Consider the following 25,791-nt stretch of genomic DNA (forward strand, 5'->3'; position numbering starts at 1 on the left):
AGCCCATAAACTCCATGCTGATTTGTTTAATGTGTGCGGCTTACAGTTATCCTTTTAATCACACTAAAATGTCGTTTCTGGCATCTTTACAAAACCAAAAAGGTAATCTCGAGTCCTCGGTATCTGCATACCTCCTCCCGACTTCATATTCCTCTATCACTAGCCTTCAACTACAGTTTGTTTCACTAAACATATCCTCAGAGTAAATCTCGAATCTGGTTCTGCTGTTCTCCCTGATAACTTGTGCTGCAACAGGACTTCCTGGGGTAGACGACACTTGGCCACACTTCCCATACTTCTGTGCGCAAGTGGGAAGAAACGAAGCGCACAGCTGCTTGGTGTCGTGCTGACCCTCGGAAGAACACAGCAGTCATTCCGTGTTGAGTTATTACTTTTATTAGGGCAAGTGTGTCTATGTTCTGTAACTTATTTCACTTGCATGTACGACTGGCTGGTGAGCCGTCTCCCTCTCCCTCTACATGGGCCGCTCCCGGGGCCTGGTCACAATGTGCCACCACAGTGGGGGCAGATCACCTTCCTTCCGGGCCGGGGGCAAAGCTTCAGTGCTGGGACCACCAGCTGGGGTTTCCTCCTGCAGCTGCTTAACCTGGAAAGGGGGAAGGGAGGAACAGTTAAGAGGCAAACGGACTGGTAATGCTGCGGTGTCTATATATGCCTGCATTATGTTTATACCCACAGTTTAGCTCAGAAAAGCCATTCTCCTTAAAGGTTTTCCCATTCTTAAAACAGCAAAGCTGAGTAACCCTCGCACCCCACCTATTACTCATGATGCAAACGTGTGACCATGATCAGCCCCATTCCCTTTGGTGTGGTCCCCTACCTGTGCCCCCTAAAAAAATACTTCTTTTTATATCTCAGCTAAGTGTTCTCCAAAAGCACCATTAGGAAACCTTAAGTCGTGTATATTAAAGATGTTCATTTTAAAGCACCCCCCACCCCCACCCAAATAGCAAACAGGACCCAAAATACCAAGGAATGACATGTGAAAATGTGCTCTGTTCTGCCTCATCCGGCCTACTCCCCCTAACCCCAGTTCCCATGATCTCCAAGACCATCACTGTCCTGAGAGAAAAGGGACATGTAAGAGACCCACTCCCCAGATCAAGGGTTTTCTAAAGCTTCCTCCAGAAAACTCAATTCTGGATTGTGGGTGACCCGAGTCTCCAGCGTATGTGCTGTTTAATAATGTCAATAAGACGGACTAGGTAAAGGTTTTTTGTGAAGAGGTTATAAGAGACCAACTGCAGAGTGAACCTGTCACTCTCCATGAACGAACACGCCTCCCATTTCCAAAAGAGGAGACATTTCTTAGCAAGCACTGCCCCCCTCGGTCACAAGGACTCTCCTTTCACTCCCCCTTGGCCAAGGACTTCCTGCTGTCAACATCCTGGGCCTCACCACCAGAAACCACGTAACTCTCAAACTCATGAATCAGGGGTGCCTGGAGAGCTCAGTAGGTGAGCTTCTGACTCTTACTTTTGGCTCAGGTCATGAGCTCAGGGTCCTGAATCAAGCCCCACACTGCGTTCTGTGCTGAGCACGGAGTCTGCTCGAGGATTCACTCCCTCTGCCCCTCCCCCACTCGAGTATGCACTCTAAATCTTTAAAAAAAATCGTGAATAAAATATCCCACAGTCTAACCACAGAAGCCCTCTCTTGCTCATGTGCTTAAACGTCCCCTTGAAAATGCTTTCCGAAACTCAGAAATGGCCAGTTCACAAATCCTCTGACCCCATTTGACCTTCTGCATCAGCCTCCTGTCTCTGCGCCCGCTTTACCCGCTTCCATCCCATCATGACCCCCACTCCTTTCTGAATGACCTCTAAGGTGTCCTGACACCCTCCACCAGACACACCACACCATCTACCTTCCAGACCGCACCCAGACAGCTGGGGTCGTAGAAGGAAAAAATGCTGGAACAAACCTGTGTCATAACAGATTAATTACTCCCAACTTCACATGGGCCTTCGCCACCACCTGGCAATCCTGTTACTCCCAATGAGCTCACCCTCTGCCGTGACTCCCGCATCTTTTCCACATTCTCTGAACAGGCCGCGCCCACTTGACGCCGTCTCCTCTTTGCTAAAATACAGAAGCCATCACACAGAACTCTCATTTTCCCATCACCAAAACCTCCAGCCCAGATGTAGGTATGTGCATCTTCTGCACGACTCCAGCGGAGGAAGAACCCATTCTGCTTTCAAAGGCCTCCGCACGCGCTTGGGATGCGGTCGCTCTTCTCCAAAGCTCTCCCCTTGGCCTCTTCCACCTCGCCTTGCCTCAACACTGTCCCTCTCCCCACCGCCCCGAACCTCCTCGCAGCACACACGCATTCCTTAGCTTAAAAGAAACTAACCCCTTGGCCTCCAGTTACACAAGTGAAACGTCTCAAGAATTCCTGCCCTCCCCAGACCACGGTCTGCCCGCTCTCACCTTCTGCTCACTCCTACCGGTGCAATCACGCCCTTAGGAAAAGGCTCTCACCAAGGTCACGAATGCCCTTCCTACTGCCGCAGCCCCGGAGGTTATTTCCAGTCCTCACTATTTCATCTTTGAGAGACTTTCTGCCAACGGGCGCCTGGGCGGCTCAGTGGGTTAAGTCTCTGCCTTCGGCTCAGGTCATGGTCTCAGGGTCCTGGGATCAAGCCCTGAATTGGGCTCTCTGCTCAGCGGGGAGCCTGCCTCCCCCTCTTTCTCTGCCTGCCTCTCTGCCTACTGGTGACCTCTCTGTGTCAAATAATAAATAAAATTAAAAAAAAAAAAAAAAAGAAAAGAAAAGAAATTTTCCGCCAAGATGACCAATGCTGACCGGCCGTTCCTGACACACTTTCTCTCGCACTTGCTGTCACCGCTCTCCCCTGCTGGCTGCTTGGCTGCCTCCTCTCCTCGCCTCCTCGAGTGGGAGCGCCTGTAACCTTTCTGCTCCCTCTCCTCTCTTAAGATCTCCTACATTTCTGTGGCTTTTAAAACAACGGATAACTCACAAATTTGTTTTGAGCTCAAATCTCTCCTTTGAGCTCCAGGTCTCTACACCCAAAGTCACCTACTGCCATCTCACTTGGTGTCTCACAGGCCTCTCAGATATAACAAATTTAAAACCAAACACTTACTTGTCCTTCCAACACCTGTTTCTTCTTTTTTTTTAAAGATTTATTTATTTGAGAGAGGGAGGGAGGGAGCGAGCACGCAGGGGCAGGGACAGAGCAGCAGACTCCCCTCAGGCGTGCAGCCTGTACACGGGGCTCCACCTCACATCCCTGAGATCACAACCTGAACAGAAATTGTGAATCGGATGCCTAACCCACTGGCACCCGTTTTTTCCCTCTTCTTTATCTCAATAAACCAACACCAAACGTTAACGTGGATCTCACTGATTCTTCTCTGTCCCTCACACATCGCCGGCATCCACTCGGCCTTCATACCCCTGCCAGTGATACCCTGAATGGACTTTTTTCCCTGTTCACTGCGTGCCCCCTGCTGCTGGTTGCCATAATCATTGACCAAACTGCAATAACCTCAAACTGGTCTCTCCAATTCTCCCCTCAAGCTCTCCGATATATTCTTCACACTCCGGTAAAGTTGAGCTTTTAAAAATGTACATCAGACATCGCGAATGAAAAATGTCCGAGGCCCTAGTGGAAAGGAAAATTCAGGGACAGGAGGGCACAGCAGGACGGTCAGGCAGAGGACTGAGGCGGGAGGGGAGAAGCAAAAGCAGGGAGCAGAAAATCCAAAGAGACCAGCGACACCAAGGAGACCATGTCACCAGTTTACAAAAAGGCTGTAAATAAAGGTTACATTTAGCACATCTAGGCACACAAGTGTGTCTGAGGGGCAAAGGGCCACAGTAACCGTCAAGACTGGACTCTGGACCTCTGCACCTGGGGAGCAAAACCTGAGCCCGTCCAGGCGCTGACCACGTGGGCAACGCTGTGTGGCGAAAGGCAGGGAAGACTCACCTCCCGCTCCCAGCTTTCCATCCGCAGCTTCTTCCACTGCTCTCTCTTGGCGAAGTAATCAGGATACATTGCCTTCTCGGACGGGTGCCAGTCATCTAAGCACCATTCGGGCACCTGTCAGGAGAGGAAATCACCGCATCAGCCCGGAGGAGGCACTACATACCTGCTCAGGAGGCAGAAGGCAAAAATGACCGTCTATTTTTATAACCGCTGCAAGCATCAGACTGCTTCGAGCACAGCACGACAGTGGAGGGTGAGCTGGCACGGACCTAAAGAACACCCGAGAGTCAGTGTCACAGGCTAAGAAATCTCAAGATCAGGCCAGAGAGAGCAGGCACTGATGCCCTCTGATCTGCATTCTCTAAATACCCAGAGTGGCCTGATGCCGCGCAGAAATGGTACCTGTAATTGCTCTGAAATACTAAGCACCAATCCGAACCGGCTAACTTTAAGATCCCAATGAGTTATACACCAAGTATTTTAGCACACTGCTATGCCAAAAAGATACTGCAAGACCTTGGAGCTGAACTGTCAGAAGGACAAGGCAGAATGTCACCTGGAGAGAGAAAACGGACACCTGAAAACAGAAAAGTATTTACCAGTGGCAGGAAAGAGTTTTGACTAGCTGCCCCTAACCGGGCAAGCGGGATCTGGGGGTGAGTTTTGGGACAGGAGAAAGTCTGCCTCTCTGAAGGCGGTCACCACTATGGTGCTCACCTACCTTGTAACACTCGTATCTCTCATAGGAGGTCCCTCCTGGAGAATCAGGGAAGATGTAAGGTTGGGGATGCTGATTGTTCCAGAATTCTTCCTCTGCGGCCCTCAGCAGCTGGGTGGCCTTCACCATGTCCTTCTCATTCTTATGTTCTTCAAACCGGGCTCTCATCAAACAGGCAAAGTACCGGTATTTGTCCCTTTAACCAAAATGGTTTTAGAGATGAGAAACATTACCTACTCAATTGAGCCGGATTACTGTCTGCCAAGGGGCTGCACTTCTACTAACTGTCTTCTGAATGGGCAGCTTAACTACTGGGAGCCAGCCCAGAGCCAGCCCAGACCCTGCCAATGAAGGAACCACATCATTATGATGGGTTCCTTGGCAGCTCCCCACATGGTGGTGGCAGCAAAAAAATACTGTATTAAACACAACGTACCTCTCCAAAAAAGGAATGCTGATTCAAACAAACAAAGATAATTTGCAAGAGAGAAAGAACTATCGCCTCTGTATCATTCAACACTCACTGTAGGACGGCTACGGAGATTCCTCCTGTCTTGTGCTAGGCACTTGCTAAATTTTGGACATACAAATATAAGTAGGAAGGGAGATGTGACGCAGAGGAAACAGTATTGCTTGCATCACACAGATCTGGGTTTGAATCCTAATTCCGACACTAACTGCATGACGGCAGGCAAGGTAAGGTTTTAGAAGAAACGGTAGGCACAGATCATTTATGCTTTGACGATAACCCAAGCCACAGATGAGAAGGGCCTGAAGCAGGCAACTGTGATGGTAGGAGACAGGAGAGGAACATTTATATTACAGAATTACAAGTGTCTGCTACAATCAGATCGCTTCAGACCAAATCTCAGCTTACTAGTTGTAAAAATTAGTATCTTTAGGCCATGGGTTCCTCCTCTACAAAAGTGTTAATAACAGTATCTAGATCTTACAGTTATCCTGAAGACTTGATGAGTTAAAACATATCAACACACTTCAGACAGCGCCTGGTACCTCCTCTGCTCAATGTCAGTTAGCATATCGTTATACTGTGGAGAGAATTTACAAAAATAGTATCCCAGCATATGTGTGTCATTGGCACGTATTGTAACTGGCATTGGAATAAGCAGGGAGTACTTTTAAGAACAATTTTAAGACTTAAAGCTGAATGACTGAATTATTAATAATGGTATTAGCAGAGACGGGGAATTGGGGAAAAGAATCAGAATGACATACTTTAGAGTTTAGTTTTAAGGCATTAAGACAAGCTGAGTTTCAGAGAACTGTAGGTTATGTAACACAGAGCAGGAAAACAGCCTTAGAGACAAGTGAGCCTAGGTGGTAACGCAACTCCCAGCATTCGATGGGGCTGCCCAAAGCATACACACCACCAAGGACCTGAGATGGAACCATGGAGAACAAAGAGCACCGAGGACAAATGGAGGGAGAAAAGTCCTGGGAAAGGACGTCAGTGAGACTTAAAAACCACTGAGATGCTTTTATCTTCTCCTCCAGGACTATGAATTTTAATATTCCCAGATGCAGTTCGGTGGTACCTGAATTCCTGACAGTTCAACTTCCTTCATCTTTATAAGACTGATAATTCTGTTACCTGTTTGTTCACATGCCCACCTTCCCCATTAATCTGTGATCTGCTACAGCTGAGAAAGAGAATTTGCTAATTTTTATTTATTCCGTAGCCAGAACAGAACCCGAGCTGCAAATTTTGTCAGATGAGTGAATAAGGAAAATTCAGGGAGAAAAGCAGCAATCTGACAACAATGAACCTGGCCATCTTTCTGTCTAGCAAAGAGAAGTAAGTCAATGACCTTCCAATAATCACAAATATGCAATCTGGGTTTTAAGGATACCCTCCATAACTTTTCCAGACCTACTTATTTTTCCATCTGTTTAGAGGTTTCTCCCAGGAGCCCTTCTCCTGGGACTAGGCTTTAGGATTCCAGTGAGGCAGGGGAAGCCCAGCACCCACACATCTGGGTTGCCATCCCACTGTGCCCTTCCATCCGTGCCAAAGCCCAGGGCAGTAGAATCCTGCACAGCACCTTAGCCAACAGAACATTCTAAGATTTCCCTGGTAACAAACCAGCATTGTGGCCCATCTGCAAGAGATTCATCTGCACTGCATCCAGGTCACGAAAAGTCCTAAGACCACTCTCAGACGGGGAGAAGAGAGAGAACGATGGGGCCGGTAAGTAATCATGTGAGTGTGAAAATAATGGAAAGGGCTGAAGCTAAAGAGGAAGGCTGACTGGAGAGGTGGGAGGGAGAGTGGTGATGTTTTTGGGTTACCACCTGAGTTTTAACCCTGGCCCGGCCACTCACCAGCAGTAGGGCCCTGGCAAGTTATTCTCCATACCTATTTTCTTATTTGTAAATTAAGGCTAAATAATCTCTAACTCTTGGAGTTGTTATGAGGACTACAGAAAACAACGCACCTATTCCTGCTGCCAATATTAGCAACAAGAAGGTTAAAAAGAAAGTTCTAAGCGAGCGCTTGACGCACAACAATCCGATTTTTAGGCACTGTCCTTTATTTCATTTGGTCGTCATGCAACCCCCTGCGCTGGTCCTGCGTCGGTCTTAGAAAACCGAGGCCTGGGCCAGATAAGCAACTCTTCAAGGTCTCGCAGCGAGGAGCGACGAAGCGGGGATTTGGACCCCGGTCCACGGTCGCCTTCCCACTACGTCCCCCATGTCCTTGAGCCGCTCGGTCCCACAGGGCCTCTCGACCTCGGTGAGGATCCCCGGGGTCACCTCCCCGCGCGCCGGCTCTCCCTCTCCCACCTGTGGACGCAATACGATTCCAGGTGGCGCAGCGCCCGCTTGTAAAGCCGCAACACCTTCTGCTGGTGGGTCAGGTAAGCACCCGGCGCGCAGAACGCCATGACGACCCGCTTCCTCCAGCGGCCGCGGAGGCTCCCGGGATACCGGAGGCCGGGCCGAGGGGCGGGGCAGCCGGAAGGGCGTGACGACGGCGACCACTTCCGCTTCCGCCGGGGCGGAGCCGGCGCTGCAGACATGAGTCGCTTCAAGTTCGTGGGTAAGCGTCTTCCCGGTTCTTGGCCTTTTCTGACCACGGAGGGACGTCGCTTACCGCGGCTAGGGGCCCAGGGCTTGAGCTCTCCGGCTTTCTCAAGGTTGAGAGGGCACTCAGTGGGAGAGGGCGCGGGGAGGCTTCTGGGTACCGTTAATATTCGGCTCGGCCTGGGTGCTGGCGTCACGGTGTGCTCATGTGTGAAAATTGACGAGCTGTAGAAGTTGACTGATGCTCTTTCAACATACGTGTTGTGTTCGGTAAAAAGACAGCCAAAGCAGACCCAAAAAGGGCCCCTCACTGTGTTCCCCTCCATCCCATGGGTCCCTCACTGTGTTCCCCTCCATCCCATGTGCACCTCCCGCCCCTTCTCTGTGTGGGAGAGGATGACGACTTCAAGCGACCGGTTCATTCACTAATTCGTGCGTTCACATCCAGTTATTGCGCGCTCCTGGGGGCCAAGCACCGGCCTAGGAACACAGGGTGCAAAGACCCGATCCCCGATCTGCTGGCCTGGTGGGGAAACTGAAGGGTGTAAATCGTGGGGAGGATAACAGTTTTGTTCCTTGGCAAGTACAATAATCTGTTCACCCTCAGTAGAAAAAGGGGGAAAATGCGACAGGAACCCAAGGGGTAAGAGTATTTACTACCAGGCACAGGGAAAAAGCTGGGGACATGGTGAGAGCTAGGGTTTGAAGGGTAACTTGGGACTCAAAGGTCTGGCCAAGTTTACTTTTGTTGTGTGTAGGATGGAGCTTTGCTGAAGCTTTCAACCTTTCTTCAGCAAGTAAATCATGGAGTGCCAGTTATGTACCACGAACTTTGGGCTGTGCCTTACAGCAGTTAGTAAAGTTGGGTGTGATTCTTGTCTTTGTGACATTTCTAGCTCCTTGAAGGTGGGAAAGGGCAATGATCACATCTCTGCTTTAGTCAGGCAATCCTGATAGTTACTGTAGGTTCTGTGGGGGAGGGGAAGAGATGGGGAAACATTTCCCAGCCTGAGCTAGGGCAGGGGAAAAGGAAGAGAGAAATGGGAGAGAGGTACGTATGCAGCATCTGGCAGCTGTGTTTATGGCAATAAGGGAGGGTGAACAGTCAGAGATATTCAGGGTTGGGATAAATACCTAAATATGAAATGGAAGCATGATTAGTTTGGCAACGGGTAGGAGACATAGCAAGATCCATGTGGATTAGGTTAAGTTTGAGAGTCTTATAAGACATCCAGCTGGAAACGTTTACTGGGCAATTGGAAAAGTAGTCTTAGATCTGAGAGTTATTTTAAGCGATATTTTTTCCAAAGACTTTGTGCTAACTTTATGGAACTATGAAATATTCGAGTGGTGCAGTTATTTTTCAGACTAGAGAGATATGGACTGTCAAAGCAGGTGCAGGGGAGAATGTTTTAAGTGCCACAAAAGAAGATTAAAAATATTGTGGGAGAGCCTGGGGTAAGGTTGGGCTGTAGTCCTTAGTAGCTATAGACATTTTCAAGCATGTCGTCTGTCCGCTTCTCCATTCCAATCTGTGAGATGATTAGTGGGGGGGAGATGGGCTAAGGGCCATGAAACATTCCACAAGGAAAAGACAACTTATTATTTATTTTTGATATAAAACTAAATCCCTGCCTCCAGTCATGTCTCCTTAAACCCATCGTACATACAGCCTTCAGTGTGGTCTGTGTAAAAAACAACTACAGTTTTCTTCTGCTTCATATCCTTCAGTTACTGTGCTCAGGATAGTTGAAGTATCTGGACACAGCATGCAAAACCTTTCCGTGTTCCGGTCCTGCCCTCTGTTCAAGCCTCATCGCTTTCATCTTTGAGAAACTCTTGCACATGCTGTTTCTTGCTTTGGACAAAGCTTTAGAGCTGCAGTTTGGGACCATAATGTCACTTTACCACTAATATCCCCCTGACTGACTACCGTCATGCCTGGTTGATTTTTTACCTGCTCTTTCAAACTTCATGACTCTACCCTTTGACACATTATTTTATAATTACTTATTTATGTGTCTGTCCCTCCCACTAGCCCACACTCTTAAGGCACATACTCAGTAGTGTTTGTTTCCCAGAAACTTAGTACAGTGATGATCAATGGAAATAGGAATGAAGGGTAAAACAACATGTAGTTTTAGTACCATGGTGGTAAGAAAATTGATAAAGGAATATGAACCTTTCAGTAAGATAAGTTTGGAAAGCCTTCTTAAAGAAAGTGGGTTTATTTGAATACATTTTAGTCCTACTCTCCTGAGATAGCCAGTGTTAAAAAATTTTAAGTATAGCCTTCCCTAGTTGTTGAATAGATTTATGCATAGGGGGAAGCATATTCCAGGGGTGGTAGGGATAGCAGCAGTGGTGTGTAACTCATGATGCATTTACATTTCTTTGGATGTTTTGTATTTACCTTTGAAATAATATAGTGCCTTTTTAAAATTAAGAAGATATTTTATCCCCTAAATCTTCCAAAATGAAATTGATACTCCAGGAAATCTCAAACTGTTACATACTCCGTGGAACAGCCATAGTTTTTGTTTATTTGTTTGTTTTTTAGAGATTGGTTTATTTTAGAGAAAGTCCGCACGCGCTTGCACGAGCGCACGCTTGCTCAAGTTGGGGGAGGGGCAGAAAGAAACTGGGAGGGAATCCTCAAGCAGACTCCCTGCTGGGTGCAGAGCCCCAAGTGGGGCTTGATCTTAGGACCCTCAGATCATGACCTGAGCCTAAACTAAGAGTTGGATGCTTAACTGACTGAGCCACCCAGGTGCCCCAGGCACCCCTAGTTTGAGAAGCACAGCTTTCGATGATTCCTATTCTAGCAGTTCCCCACACCCCTCCATGAGCCAATGAGAGAGCAGCTGGTAGTAATTAGTAGCATCACTATCTCTTTGGGCCATCCAGCTTTTAGGTCCCTAAGATTAAAAAGTTGGCTTTTTTTGCAACAGGATTCTGATCCTGCCCTGTGGCTCTAGAAGCAGACTGGTTGGGGCTTTTGGCTATCTTTTTTGTATAATTCCATTTCCCTAGGGTTTGGATTATATTTCCTATTCCTTTGTCTTTGATTCCCTTAAGCAGCCTAGTCATTCATTCATTTTAAAGTATTTACTGAGTCTCTGCTGTTGTCATCAGTGTGCCAAATGCCAGGAATCGGTGGTGGTCAGAAGCTAGGTCACAGTCTCCTAAGTGGAGACAGCCTCGTGAGTGCACTAATGACTACCACAGTTACTAAGAAGAGGGCACTGAAGAAAGGGAGCATGGTTCTCTGGGTATTTGGTGAGGAACAAAACTTAGTCTAGGAGGTCAGAAAAGGTTTCCTTGAGGAAGTGACACTTGGACAGAGCTCTGAAAGATTGAGTTAAGTAGGCAAAGGCAGAAGGTTCCAAACAGAACATCCTGTGGCAAGAGGGTACGTGATACTTTTGAGGAACTAAAAAACCCGACCAGTGGGTCTGTAGCGGAGAGAAATGGGAAAGTGACTGAGGGGGTGGAAGGATGGTATAGAATGAGCTAAAGAGATTAGCAGAACCAGGGTCCTACCGTGTTAGGACTTTGGTTCTTATTCTAATAGTGAGGAGTATGGTTAAGTGTGTCATGATCTGATTTGTGAATGAAAGAAACCTTGAGTCAGGGGAAGAACAGAACAGCAGGGGGAACAGAGTGGCTTTGGGGCCCGAGTTGACTGGAGTCTTAAGGTAGAGGGGGAGACGGAAAGGAGTGCACAGGTTTGATAGATTGGGAGATAAAATCCACCTACTTGGTAAGTACATCTTGAGAGAAAAGCTGATGTCTTAGATTGCCTTACTCCATTTGGGCTGTTACAAGGGAGTATTGCAGATTGGGTGGCTTAGAAATAAGAAATGTATTTCTCACAATTCTGGAGGCTGGGAAGTCTTGAGATCAGGGGCAGTAGCATGTTTGCATCCTGGTGAGGACCCTCTTCCTGGTTTCTAGCTGCTGCCTTCTCACTCAGTCCTCATGTGGTGGAACAGGCAAGCAAGGCTATCTCTGGAGCCTCTTTTATAAGGTGGTCGTTTCCAAAACTGTATCAAGTCCGGAGCCACATACTTGGATGCCCGTAAGTTTTGTATCTAGTCTAGCACAGAGGTTGGACAACTTTTTCCTTAAAGGGTCACCTAGTATATATTTTTTATTTTGTGGACCATATGATCACTATCACAAATACTCTGATCTTGTCACTCAAAAGCAGGCATAGACACTATATGAACAGATGGGTGTGGCTGTGCTCCAGTAAAACTTTTTGGATTCTGAAACTTGAGTTTCTTATCATTTTTATGTTTCACAAAACCCTACTATTCTTTTGATTTTTTTTTTCCCCTAGCTATTAAGGAATGTGAAACTGTTTTTAGCTCAGGGGCAAACAAAAATAGGTGTCGGTCTGCCGTTGGCAACAGCTTGCCACCCCCTTGATCTAGCACATTTCTTCCCTCGTGGCACTGTCTCGGAGAAGCACTGGCTGGTGGCCGCACAGAAGTCTGTCTTTAGGATTTGTCTGATTGCTGTGCTGGTGTGAAGCTTGTCCTTTCATTTCCTGTATTTTCTGTGAAGTTGAAGTTGTATCTGAAGGCTGAGCAAATCTGAAATAATTTTAAGTGCCCTGTTTATTGTCCATTCGTATCCCTAGATCCTAGGTGACTGTGATAGGACATGCTTCCCTGAGCCCAGTGAGGCATCAGTTTGGAGATGTGGTTTTGTTTTTAGTTGCAAGTAGTTTTCCACTCTGTTTTGAGAAATAAAACTTATTAATACTGGAATTGGTTTTTAACAGTAAAGCAGTTATGCTTTTAAAGCCAGCCAGTTAAAGGAAAATTATGGAAAAGAAACATCACTGATTCTTACAAGATTACACGCCACTGAATGTATGACTCCTCAACCCTCCCCCGTCAGAAGTCCTTTTCTTCCTTGTCTTTTTTTGTATCCCATGCTCTCCTCCCATCTCTTAGTTTTTCAAACGATTTCAAGCTAGAAATTGATTCTTATATACTGTTTACTTTTTTTTGAGTTTGTTGACAACACAAGTACTTGTGATAGGAGCTTTTTTTTTTTTAAAGATTTTATCTGAGAGAGCGCTCTTGAGCTGGCAGAGGGGCAGAGGGGAAGAGAGAGGAAAAGAGAATGTTAAGCCAACTCCGCGCTGAGCATAGAACCCAACGTGGGGCTCGGTCTCACAACCCTGAGATTATGACCTGAGCCAAAACCAAGAGTCAGATGCTTAACAGACTGAGCCACCCAGGTCCCCCTCTGGTAAGAACTTTTTTTTTTTTTTAAGATTTTTATTTATTTATTTGACAGGGAGAAAGAGAGATCACAAGTAGGCAGAGAGGCAGGCAGAGAGAGAGGGGGAAGTAGGCTCCCCGCTGAGCAGAGAGCCCGATGTGGGGCTCGATTCCAGGACCTTGAGATCATGACATGAGCCGAAGGCAGAGGCTCAACCCACTGAGCCACCCAGGTGCCTCTGGTAAGAACTTTTTAAATGGAAAGATAGTATTCCTTATAGCTTTATTAGGACATTTTGAACAAGTTAAATGAGGAGGATTTTGAGTGGCTTTATTTTCATAGTTGCATCATGAGTTAGGTATAAAGGATGGACTCACTTTGGCTATTGAATAGTGAATTGAGAGTGTTAACCACAGAAGGTGGTATGCCATGGTCGCTAATGTTGATGGAAATTCTGTGTGGTACTGGCATATTCAGAACATATAGGGTGCACAGTATTAACAGTAAGTACATTTTATAAGGCTTTTATTGTGCAAAGTGCTTTCACTTGATTTTCCAGTTTGAGCTACATTTCATCCTTGAAAGGAGAAATGTTATGCCCTATTAGTAGGGAAACTGAGTCCCAGAAGGGCTGCTGATTTGCCCAACATCATTCAGTTTATTCATCATAATGCCAGGAATTCTGACTCCAGAGCCCATTCTTTTTCCATAACTGCTTTTCCTCCCTTTCATTGTATTTCTTGGGACATGCTCACAAATTTACACTTTCTGGTGATTGGTTTAAACTTTTCTTTGACCCATCCATAGTGACCTGTCAATGGTCCTAACCACACTGCAGGTGTTTGCTGGTGAGTAGGTGGATGGGAAGTGGGAGGACCAGAGGCCAGCCAGTATAGGAGAGGGGAACTTCTTAGAGAAACAGGAGTGACTCAGTGTCCAGAAGAAAAAGTTATTTGCCTCTGTAGAGGAGGGAAATCTTCTTCTTACCCTGTTAGGTTCTGTGGCTGGTCAAGGAATTAAACTGGCATCAGACATTAACAGGAGAAAAGCATAGACATTTTTTGTGGATATGGGAATCTTCAAAAGGAAAATGAAGCCCCAAAGAAGCCATTAGGCCCAAAAGCACAAGTGGCAACTTGATAAAAGGACTTAAGTTGTGGGACAATGACAAGGAAAGTACGGGGAAACTAACGGAAGCTGAGGAGAGTTACTTGGGTCTGCTTGTACAGATCTGTTTTGACGTTGACCCCGAGTCTGGTGACAACAATATTGCAATGATAACAGTATTCTTCCATTCTTGATATAGGGAGGATGTGTCTCATGGGAAATTTCATGACCTACTTTTAGTTACTATGGGGGGAGAGCAGAGAGCCTTGCCTGCATCTCCTCTTTCTCCAGTGTGTTCAGTTCAGAATAACCGATATGCCAAAGTGGCGTATTTTGGGGTGGTATGTTCTGACCCCCTTCACCAAACCTGACTAAGGTGAAACATTCTCTTCAAGGTAGAAAGCGGCTCTAACAGCTGGCCAAGGAATACACTTCAAGCAAACCATATGTCCGAAAGAAAAGGGCCAAGGGCTATAAGTCAGACTTCTTGCAGCAGAGGGAAGAAACTGGTGGCTGAGCCAGTGTAGGATATCCTAAAGCCTAAGGCTCACCTGCGTCCAAAGCTGAATACAGACTTTGAACTCCATTGTGACTTAGGGCCTGAAGGACGGACCCACATCTAGAAGTGGGTTCTAAGAGGCAGTGGTACCACCTTGCATTGGCTTCAACCATATCAGCCTCAGTACAAAGTGCTGAAGAGCGATTCCACATCTGGTCCAGGGAGGGTTGAGACAAGGACATGGGAAGGCTTCAGAAATTGAGCCCCCAAGCTCATCTTCAATTTGCCTTTTTAAAATTATTTTATTTTTATTATTATTATTTTTTAAAGATTTTATTTATTTATTTGACAGACAGAGATCACAAGTAGGCAGAGAGGCAGGCAGAGAGAGAGAGGAAAGCAGGCCCCCTGCTGAGCAGAGAGCCTGATGTGGGGCTCCATCCCAGGACCCTGGGATCATGACCTGAGCCGAAGGCAGAGGCTTTAACCCACTGAGCCACCCAGGCGCCCCTATTTTATTATTTTTTAAAGATTTTAGATATTTGTTTAAGAGAGAGAGTGAGGATTGGGCGGGTGGGAGGGAGAGGGACAGGGAAAAACAGACTCTGTAATAATGAGTGTGGAGCCTGGTGCGGAGCTGATCTCCGGCCCCTAAGACCGGGACCTGAGCCAAAAATCAAGAATTGGACACCTGAGGTGCCTGGGTGGCTCAGTCAGTTAAGCATCTGCCTTCAGCTCAGGTCATGATCTCAGGGTCCTGGGATTGAGCCCCAAGTCAAGCTCCCTGCTCAGCAGGAGTCTGTTTCTCCCTCTGTCCTTCTTCCCGCTTGTATATGCTCACTTGCGTGCGCGCTCCCTCGCTCTCTCTCTCAAATATATAAATAAAATCTTAAAAAAAAAAAAAAAAGTTGGAAACTTAACTGACTGAGCCACCCAGGCATCCCTCCATTCACTTTTAAAATAAGTATCATAAAGTTTACTTGCTAGATTTGCTTGCTTTTGTTTCCTTTGTTTTTCACTTTATTTTCTAGTAAAGAGATTGTTTTGGAAAAATACTAATCTCTTTGCTGCACAAAGGGGAAATGAGTAGAAGAAATACAGACCAAGTCTGTGCCCCTAACCATCATCCGTGGTGGGTGATTGTAGATGGAGCCCTGTGAAGGATTTTTCTAGGCAGGAAAGCCTCTCCTCTTTTCCCTGGGTTCCCTTTCTCAGTCTGCCTTTTGCCCAATCTAGTTTCCCTTCCTTAATTGGAAAAAAAAAAAAAAAAGTGGATGCTGAATTCTTATGATTTGGGCCATTCCACTGACCCCATATTGTATTTATTGTAGTCAGTGTTCGTGTGTTAATGGTCCATTAAAGGGTACGGGGTGTGAATTCATCTTCTACCCTCTATTGGCCTATATACTGTTGCTGAAATATCTGCCAACTTTTCTGCATTGTGCCTTTCTTTTGCTTTTTCCAAATGCCTGGACTACTCTCCCTACCATCTCCTAGATCAGCCAAACTCCCATTCATCATGTCACGTCTGTCTTCATGTGGAAGCAGCACAGCTTACCGAGGGCCAGCTTGGCAGAAATCAGAACATTCCAAGAGGAAGCTGAAAGTAAGCAGAAGTAACATAAGGGTCTGTAGGCAGGCAGGTGTCCCCTTGCCATCAAGAACTTGTAGATTCTCCTAGTGCTAAAGCTAAAGGGTGTGTATTTTAAATAAGGAAGGTATTATTACTATTTAAAAAAAAATTTTATGTATTTATTTGTGAGAGAGTCAGGAAGAGCACAAGCGGGGGAAGAGGGAGAAGCAGGCTCCCCGCTGAGCAGGGACCCCAGTGCGGGGCTCCATCCCAGGACCCCGGGATCTCAACTCAAGCCAACAGCAGATGCCCAATTGGCTGAGCCACCCAGGTGCCCCATAAGGAAGGTGTTACTGTTGCCCGTGGCCAGTGTGGTCTGACTTCACGTCCTGTTACGCCCCTGGTTCCCTTGCACTCTGCAGCAGGCTTTATCAAGAATGGCAGTTGATGTTGGGGGTCAGAGAACCCCTTCTCTGGGAAGCTGTCCTGTTCATTGTAGGTTTCCAGCAGCATCCATGGCCTCTGGCCTGGACGCCAGTGACTCCCCTCAGCTGCGCCATCTAGAAGTGAACACAGACATTGCCAAGTGCTGTGCCGGGGGGTAGGTTAGAAGGAGAAAGAGCTGCAGGATGGCTCTCCACTAAGGACCACTGCTTTGTAGGCATGATTCTTCCTGTGCCCAGATCCAGCAGGTGCCTACACTGGTCCATGCTGTCCATGCCCTTTCCGTCTGTCAGCTTGTAAGCTTGAGCTCTGTTAAAGATCCGCCTCTGCTGGGAGGCTTGTCTCGTCATCTTTGCCAGAACTGTTACTGCCCCCTTTCTGTGCTCCCAAGCACGTAGCAATTCTTTATAGACTTAACACGTTTAGTGCTCCTACTGTGTGGCAACCATTATGCTGGGTTTCAGGAACATAGGAATAAAGAAAAACCTTCCTGGGACGCCTGGGTGGCTCAGTTGGTTGGGCAGCTGCCTTCGGCTCAGGTCATGATCCCAGCGTCCTGGGATCGAGTCCCGCATCGGGCTCCTTGCTCAGCAGGGAGCCTGCTTCTCCCTCTGCCTCTGCCTGCCATTCTGTCTGCCTGTGTTCGCTCTCTCCCCCTCTCTGTCTCTGATAAATAAATAAAATCTTTAAAAAAAAAAAAAAAAAAAAAAAAAAAAAAAAAAAAAAAAGAAAAACCTTCCTGCCTTGTGTTGCTTAGTCCACCATATTATCACAAAGTGTATTTGTAGTTCCTGTAGCGACCATGAATTCCTGGAGGGCAGGGACCATGTGTTGGGTCTTAGTCCTTTCCCCTCACTCCTTGCATAGTAACAACACAGACTTGGTCTTCATGGTATTTGGTGGATAATGAAATAATTTATTCTGTTCTCTGAATCTCTACTTACATTAGCCCAGTTCAGGTTCTTCTCATTGTAAATATGAGCTCTTGCCTGTTTCCAGATGAGATATACGGACTCCATTTGCTCCCCTTCAAATCTCACCTTCTCCAAAGATACCAGAATGAGATATCTTACCACCTTTGCTACAAGCCGTCTGTGCTTCTAGTTGCAGCTGGTATTTTAAAGACGAATGTCTGTAACCTAGCTGGGTCCGGACTTCTCGGGGCACTCCCTTCCCTCCATTTCTCTCCAGCAGCCAGAACAGCCGATAGCTGTCCACAGTCACTGCCGTTTCACATGCAAGATGCATTCATTGCTCCTGCGTCCTCTGTCTGCAGTTTCCCCTCTTCTACTGAGGAACTCTAACTTACCCTGTCAGATTCAGTTCAGAGATCCCTTCTTTCTGGGAGCTTCTGGGCCATCTACCAGACTAGGTTGGGTGTTCCTCATCTGTGTCCCACAGTGCCAGTGTCTACTTAAAATTATTTCTTCACGTTCTGTTAATGGGTCTGCCTTCCCAGTTCTGCAGTGAGTTTCTTGAGACGTAGAAATCTGTCTTACTCATCTTTTCATCCCAGATGTCTAGCACGGTGACAAGTGGTAGATTTTGTTTGAGTGAATGAAAAATTTAGTAACAGGAGCTTTTATTTAACATAGAAGTTTAAGATAGAAGCTCTTATAATTAATCATTTATTTTTGCTTTCCACAGATATCGGTATCAACTTGACAGATCCCATGTTCAGAGGAATTTATAGAGGAGTTCAGAAGCATCAAGGTAAATGTTTCTTTTATTAAGATGAATAGTTTTCCTATGAAGACAAGTTGTCTGCCTCAGGGAGATCAGGAAGCATAATCCACTTTACAAGGGAAATATTAAGAGGATTTATTATGCATCTTAGATGCATATAGTTTTAAACTATAAACTAAGGGAAACATAAATAAGCTGCTTAGGTAAATAGCGACCAGGAGCATTTGTAAAGCACCTGTAATGACAGTGTTACCAAGGCCGCCTTCTCTGAGGAAGTTTATCATTTCAAATAGAGAAATGCATAAAAGCCAAACAGCAGTTGATGTCTGATTACTCTTTTAAACATTGAACATTAGGGTACATAATTTAAAAATCAGGTGCAGTTGAACATCACTGTAGTACTTCGTCTTTTGGAAATGTTTCCAGCTGATCAGCTGGAAATGTTTTCAGCTGAGTGACAAATGTGGGTCAGGAGCAAGCGGGCTGTTGCCCAGCTTCCCTGTCTTGCCTTCCCCCTTTCCTCCAAGTCCTGCCAGAGCCCAGATGCCTGTGGGGTGGGTGGGGATAGACAGTAGTTTCTCAAAGGTTGATGGAAAGCTTAGCCAAAAGCAAAATGGCTTGTATTTCTCATACAAATCATTCAAAAAGCGTATTTCGTCAGCTGAAGCAAAGAAGCAGTAAGTGATGGTGACAACATGTTTTTGAAAGGAGAATTTCTCCAATAAACTGGTTTATAAGTATTGTCTCAAAAATGACTGTACCTGTTATTAAGTAAATGCAAACATGAAAATTTGGTTTTGTGGTCTGGGTGAAGTGGAACTGCACATTCCAATAGTCAAGTCAGAGCTGATTTCATTGCTTCTAGGTGACACTAAGTGAAAGCCTCTCTAAATACTGGGAGTGTCAGGTACCACTTTACAGAAGAAAGTTCAGCATTAGCTTTCATAAGCCTTACCTCAAAACTTACCCTTTCTCCTCCATTTAGAAGTTTAGGTAATGTTTTTGCTTTATATTTCTAAGATGTTAGGTACTACAGATGATTGAATAAATTACATTCTGATTTTCAAGCCCTTGTAGCACTTAATAAATTTCATGCTCTGTGACTCTGCATGTATGGATGTGTTTATGAAATAAGTTTTATTGTCATCAGTATCAGTAAGACTCCGGTTTATAATATTTAGCAGATCTAGTTGTCTTAGTATAAGTTCACTAATATGATAGTTTTTGTCTAAAAGAAATTTTATAGCTATTCTAGAAATAATTGAATTCTAACTAAATTTACTGTGGTAATTAAATATGAAATTAATAAGTGGATTTTTATGATAGAATTGTTTGATTTTTGCTGTCCATTTACCTCAGGCCTCTTAAAGCTTGTTGTTACTTAACAAGAAATTTGGGGGGAAAAGCAAAAAACTGTCACAAAATAAAAATTATCCTTCCTCAATGGGAATGGGAATTACAGAAATACTGTATTAACTAAAATTTATAAAGAGGTCTTTGGGAGGCATTACAGATATATTTTGAAAGGCTATAGTAAAAATAACGATTTTTTTTTAAAGACTTTATTTATTTATTTGACAGACGGAGATCACAAGTAGGCAGAGAGGCAGGCAGAGAGAGAGGAGGAAGCAGGCTCCCTGCTGAGCAGAGAGCCTGATGCGGGGCTCCATCCCAGGACCCTGGGATCATGACCTGAGTCGAAGGCAGAGCCACCCAGCCACTTCCAAAAATAATGATCTTAATGATTGTTTTATTTTTATATAAAAAAAAAATACAGTGCCAACAAGTTTCGAACTTAAGACAAGTGACTTAAATCATAGCAAATTCACCTTTGGTTTGAATCTCCTATTTTTGTCACTCTTCTCCCTTTGGTCAACAGAATAAAATATAATTAAATGGATCACTAGGCATCTAGTTTGCCTTATATGGGTTTCTTTTCTTTTCTTTTTGGGTTATTGCTGATTATTATTATATGTGTACTCAATATTGATCTGGTATATTTGGTTTTTTAATTTTCTTTCAAGAAGGGATAAGTAAGTGAAAATTTCTTTTACCAGGTTTTCTTAATATGGGGTTTGCTTTTTACAGATGACTTACAAGATGTAATAGAGAGAGCTGTCCAGATTGGTGTTAAAAAGGTAACTTTTTGTTAAGTTTTTTTAAAAAATTAAATTCTGGTTAAGATACTGTAGAATAGAAGAGAAGGAGCTCATGCCACACTTGGCATTTGGGGATATGTATTATCAACAAGTAGTATTAGTAAGTAAATGAAGTAAAACATCAAATCTTAAGTGACACAAGCCTCGTGCTTAGTTCTTATGTGAGCAGAAGTGTGGTAAATGGCAAAGTCTCTTTGATAAAAGTGTTTAAAACCTATTTTAATTATCAGGCTTCTCAAGATGCAACTCTGAATAAATTTTGTAACCTAACTTAGCATTTGTTAGAACTCAGCAGGCATCAGAAAGACCTGTATCTATCACCGAGTTTAGCTTTTACAGTATGAATATCCCTTTTTGAACAACTGAGAAGGCCCTTTAATTTTTATAGTACTAATTTGATTATCAGGATAATTCTACTTTTTTAAGAGAGTTTTAAGCAAATGAATATTAGCTCTGTGTCAAATTCTCTGAATAGATACTTGTTTTTAATTAGTATTTAAAAAAAATACCAAGCTAGCCCACATATGCATATATAAGGTTAAGTTCTCCAGTGTGGTGTCTGGAGACTTGGTAGCTGCGGCTTCTAAGTTGAATTACCTCGAGGGAGAGAGGACCCTGCTGGCTCCTGAGTTCGCAGCCCCAGCTCTGCGCAGTGGTCTCTGTTCACCACGATAAGAAGAGACAGACGTTCCAGTATTCACTTCTCATTATGCAGTCATTCCCTGCTTGGTAAATCACTTCATAAAATGCTTTTCTGAAGACTCCGAAATACCAAGCTCCGGAATTTTCATGTGTCAGCCATGAGTAGTTTAATCCTAATTTAATCCTAGCATTTGAAACATACACACCGATGTCTAGGATGCGGTTCCTAATTGGAATCTAACTTAGTGTCCTGCAGTTACGTTGTAGTAATGAAAAGCCCAGTTACGGCCGCACACCCCTGGGTTTCAGCCCCAACTTCGCTCTTCAGAACTTCGTAACATGGGTGCTTCTCTCTAGGCTTCATTTTTCGCATCTGTAATTCGAGAATGATAATAATGCCTAATTAAGGGAGTTGTTGTGAGAGTTAAACAAAGCTGGAGTGCAAAGCACATGGTATTGTACCCGTGTAAATACCCTTTTCTCTGTCAGGTTTGTGGCGGGAGCCACCACCATCCTAGTGTCGTCATTGTGACCTGCGAGGGGAAATTACTCCTCTAGCCTTGTCCTCATTTTTTCATCTGTTTGGGAAAGTTATAGATAAAACAAAAGGTAGACTTGAATAGGAGTTATTTTACAGAATTGAAATACTAGATGAGGGCACCTGGTTTTGTATTAAAGCATTAGGTGGTGTTAGTAAACAGTCACGTTCTCTCAGTATTTTTTTTAATATCTTAACATGTGTTTTACAAGCAACTGAGCATTTAATAATGGCTGCGTTCCCTGAATAGATATTCAGTGCCTATTATATTAGAAACTTAGGTTGCTCTGTGAAAACATCTGCTCATCTTTTGTACTTCTTCCTGTTTTCTCTTGAGGCCTAAAAATTCTGAAGGAATTTTTCATTTTAGCTCAGTGAGGCATTTGAAGGGAGGTGCTTAAAAAAATCTACATTAGCGTGCTTAGTTCGTCCCTTCTTTCGAAGGATGCATGCTTCAGCAGCACTGCCTCAGTAGCTGGCACCCACACATCGCTCTTTGTAACATTCTCCTTTAATACAGTCATTCTCACTGCTGGGGGACCCGGAGGGCTATGTCTTTAGAAGCCTGCTTTCTGCCAGGAGCCATACATTTCCTTACAGAGAATTCAATATGTGTTAATTCAGCAATGGTCAAACTTTTGGTCTCAAAACCCATTCACGTTCTTTAATATTCCTGAAGACCCAAAGAGCTTTTCTCTTTGTGGGTTTTATTTGTTAATATTAAAAATTAGAACTAAGAAGAATATAAAATATCTATTAACAGGGGTGCCTGGGTGGCTCAGTGGGTTAAAGCCTCTGCCTTTGGCTCAGGCCATGATCCCTGGGTCCTGGGATCAAGCCCTACATTGGGCTGTCTGCTCTACAGGGAGCCTGCTTCCTCCTCTCTCTCTCTCTCTGCCTGCCTCTCTGCCTACTTGTAATCTCTGTCTGTCAAATAAATAAATGAAATAAAAGATATATATATGTATCTACTAATAGTAAACCATTATATAACTAGCATATTTTTATGAAAAATAAGTATTTTCCAAACCAAAAAATTGTAGTGACGTGAGAGGAATTGTTTTGTCTTTTTTTTTTTTTTTAAACATGTCTTGAATGTCTGGCTCTTAATAGAAGACTCCAGAACTTGGGTATCTGTTTTTGCAGTCAGTCTGTTGTGCTGTTACCCATCCTGTAGCCTCTGGAATATTTCCTTGCACCCTTGGGGCCGATGAGAGTGAAAAAGGCAAATAGCATCTTAGAGTTATTATGAAAATAGTTTTGCCCTCACATTACCTGGAAGTTCTGGGACCACACTTGGAGAACTGTTGAATTAATAAACACTACTAAATCTCCAATTTAGATGAACAGAATTCTAAATTCAGAAGTCTTTAGTTATTCAGTCTTTCATAATGTGATCTCTGTCCTTAAGGAGCTCTTGATCTAACAGGAAAAACAGACATGTGAATCCATTTTAGTAGGTAGTAGTGATAAATTCTGTGTTGTATTTATGCATGTGTGTGTGGAGAGGGGTGGTTGGGGACCACTCAAAATAGGAGATGACCTTTCAGCCACATTTTAAAGGAAGAATAAGTGTGTGATAGTCAAAGAGAGCATTCTGGAAAAAGGCAGCAAGAAGGCATGTTTGGGAAACTGTTGTTGATGCCCTGTTCAAGTAGGCTTATTTTCTTTCTTTCTTTTTCAGTTCATGATTACAGGTGGAAATCTGCAGGACAGTAAAGAGGCACTGCATTTGGCACAAACAAATGGTATCCTCATATTCCTTTTACCCCAGCCCCCCACTCACCCAAAATAGGAGTTGAGTTATTTTGAAGAAGTCTTTCTAAAAACTGCTTCAGGTGCAATACAATGGATTGTGACTGTCGAAATAACAGGAAAACAGATTGATTGCAATGGGACATGATTAAAATGAAGGAATTCTGAGTGCCCACCGGTGTATCAGACGTTTGCTTAAACCCTCTCTCTCACATACTTAACCATTATTTTGATTATTTTAAGGTTAATGAGAGTTAAGTTCACTGGGTATACAGTTTAGCCTCACAAATTCCTGATGTAAGATTTTTCTATGTTGTAATGTGCTTAAGATGTGAGTTGCTTTTTATTTAAACTTTAACTGTGAAGGATCATTTATTAAATATTTATCATGCAGACCATTGTTTTAAGACCCCAGGAATGCAAGTAATAATATATAATCTCTCTGTTCACTTTATGTTCATGCATTTTGCAATTATTTAAAATCTGTGAAGTTTTAGAATTTGGTCCTAAGGAAACCCTAGTTACAGAAAACCTCTCCTTATCTGGTATTCATTTTACCTAACTTATTTTGGATTTGGGTTTTGGCATGCGTGCTTCTTGTGCTAGACATTGAAGAATTAGGCATTCCATGTTATTTTTCAAAATATTGATTTACTTACTAAAAGTTAATTTTTATGGAAATATTTCTAAAATGCATACTTCTCTTCAGGACCCACTGTCACTTTTTTTTAGTGATTAAGGTAAAAGTAGTCACCTTCCCAGATGCCTCTGGGGATATAAGAATCTTGTCTTCCATACTTTTTATTCTTGAAGAGAGACATTTTTAAACGTTCTTGAAGCTCCCTTGTCAGCCCTCTTCACTCCTCTTCCCATACCTGTGGCCCCACTGCTTTAAAACTAATGCCTCCTTTTATGTGTAAACATCCGCAGGAGAGGCTGAAGAAGCCTCCCCGCCTCTCCCGGGCTTCAGGGCCAAGCCACTCAGAAGCCCTTTTTGACTTCATACTTGTGTTCCGTGCAGTCAAGTGAGCATGATCTCCAAATAAGTGAGCTTTATTTTTTATTGGAAAAACAAATCCCGGGGTGTCTGGGTGGCTCCATCAGTTACACATCTGTCTTTGGCTCAGGTCATGATCCGAGGGTCCTGGGATCAAGCCCTGGTGTTGGGCTCCCTGCTCAGTGGACAGCCAGCTTCTCCCTCTTCCTCTGCCCCTCCCCCCATGCTCGCTCGCTCTCTCTCTCTCTCTCTCTCAAATAAGTAAATAAAATCTTAAGAAAATAAAAAAAACAGATTCCATCTCTTTAAGTCATCCTTTTTGTTTGTTTGTTTTATTTATGTATTTGACAGGGACAGAGACAGCAAGAGAGGGAATATAAGCAGGGGGAGTGGCGAGGGGAGGGAGAAGCAGGCTTTCCGCTGAGCAGGGAGTCCCATGCAGGGCTTGGGCTCCATCCCAGGACCCTGGGATCATGACCTGAGCAGAAGGCAGCCACTTAAAGACTGAGCCACCCAGGTGCCTCTAAGTCATCCTTTTTAAGGGGAAGAAATATATTTTGTTATGTTAAATACATGAAACAAGACAGTGATGTGAATAGCGAATATAAAAGATATAATTAGGTTGTGACATTTCATTCTCCAAGAAATTGTTTTATTTTCCATTCTGCAGGATTCGGTAAATACCAAACTTTGGAAAGTTGAATTAATTTTTTTTACCAATATGTTAAAGGCAATTTTCATATTCATGTCCTGCTTTGTTAAGCTGTTCCAAAAATTATCATATGGTTAACCATATGCAGTTCTTGTAGTTCAAATAGTTTATGGCTATTATTAAAAATTAACCAGTTGAAATTATTTGTTCTGTCATTTTTGCATGTTAAGTATAATATGAAAAATATTTTGAAAATAATCCTAAGACATTATTTTGTGCTAGATATGTTTTTCAGTACAGTTGGATGTCATCCTACAAGATGTGATGAATTTGAAAAGAATGACCCTGATCTTTACTTAACGGAGTTGCTAAATCTTGCTGAAAACAATAAGGGGAAAGTTGTAGCAATCGGGGAGTGTGGACTGGGTAAGTGCCAACCTAGCCCTGTTACAGTGACTTTGAAAGAGATTTGTTCTGTACAAGTTAATGAGTTGCTATTTATTTATTTATTTTGTCTTTTAAAGATTTCGATCGACTGCAATTCTGTCCCAAAGATACTCAGCTCAAGTAAGGAAATTTTTTGACTTTAGTAATTATCGTAAAATCAGAAGAGTGATTTTTTTAAAAATTGCCTTTATTTGTTCAGAATGTAGTTGGATTAAGCATCAGGATTAAGCATTTTTCCTTTGTATATCAAAAGTGAAGTGAAAAAAATTCCATGCATACCTGCATGGAATTCATAAGGGATGGAAGCA

The 25,791-nt window shown here is 43.9% G+C and overlaps 2 protein-coding genes across 6 annotated transcripts in view; one reads left to right on the top strand and one right to left on the bottom strand.

Annotated features, from left to right (window-relative positions):
• Nucleotides 1–380: 380 nt before the first annotated feature.
• On the bottom strand, nt 381–7,663 carry NDUFB9 (NADH:ubiquinone oxidoreductase subunit B9). Its single transcript, XM_059165674.1, has 4 exons — nt 7,504–7,663; nt 4,702–4,894; nt 3,981–4,094; nt 381–607 (listed from the first exon to the last, which is right to left on the bottom strand). Exons 1-4 carry the CDS (start codon nt 7,602–7,604, stop codon nt 476–478), a joined length of 540 nt encoding a protein of 179 aa, XP_059021657.1. The 5' UTR covers nt 7,605–7,663; the 3' UTR covers nt 381–475.
• TATDN1 (TatD DNase domain containing 1) overlaps nt 6,828–25,791 on the top strand; it is a 41,511-nt gene continuing 22,547 nt past the window's right edge. The window contains exons 1-7 of one of the 5 annotated variants that reach the window (XR_009351589.1): nt 6,831–6,907; nt 16,088–16,196; nt 18,255–18,320; nt 20,382–20,431; nt 23,317–23,380; nt 25,319–25,462; nt 25,561–25,603. Coding sequence is in view for 4 of the 5 variants with exons in the window: in XM_059165669.1 (XP_059021652.1) it covers nt 6,899–6,907; nt 16,088–16,196; nt 18,255–18,320; nt 20,382–20,431; nt 23,317–23,380; nt 25,319–25,462; nt 25,561–25,603 (485 nt within the window). In the remaining variant the exon portion in view is untranslated. Of the gene's footprint in view, nt 6,908–7,692; nt 7,760–13,100; nt 13,226–16,087; nt 16,197–18,254; nt 18,321–20,381; nt 20,432–23,316; nt 23,381–25,318; nt 25,463–25,560; nt 25,604–25,791 lie in introns of those variants that run through there. The other 4 variants (XM_059165669.1, XM_059165673.1, XM_059165671.1 and 1 more) reach the window with 4 other exon arrangements.

This window comes from Mustela lutreola, chromosome 3, assembly GCF_030435805.1.
Source record: "Mustela lutreola isolate mMusLut2 chromosome 3, mMusLut2.pri, whole genome shotgun sequence".
Lineage (NCBI taxonomy): Eukaryota > Metazoa > Chordata > Mammalia > Carnivora > Mustelidae > Mustela > Mustela lutreola.

Excerpts from the sequence above, each read along its gene's own strand:
- NDUFB9 (XM_059165674.1), bottom strand. The coding sequence starts at position 7,604 with ATGGCGTTCTGCGCGCCGGGTGCTTACCTGACCCACCAGCAGAAGGTG. Across the intron at positions 4,095-4,701 it reads AGAGATACGAGTGTTACAAG|GTGCCCGAATGGTGCTTAGA; the intron begins GTAGGTGAGCAC and ends CTCTCCTGACAG. Across the intron at positions 608-3,980 it reads TGGAAAGCTGGGAGCGGGAG|GTTAAGCAGCTGCAGGAGGA; the intron begins GTGAGTCTTCCC and ends CCCCCTTTCCAG.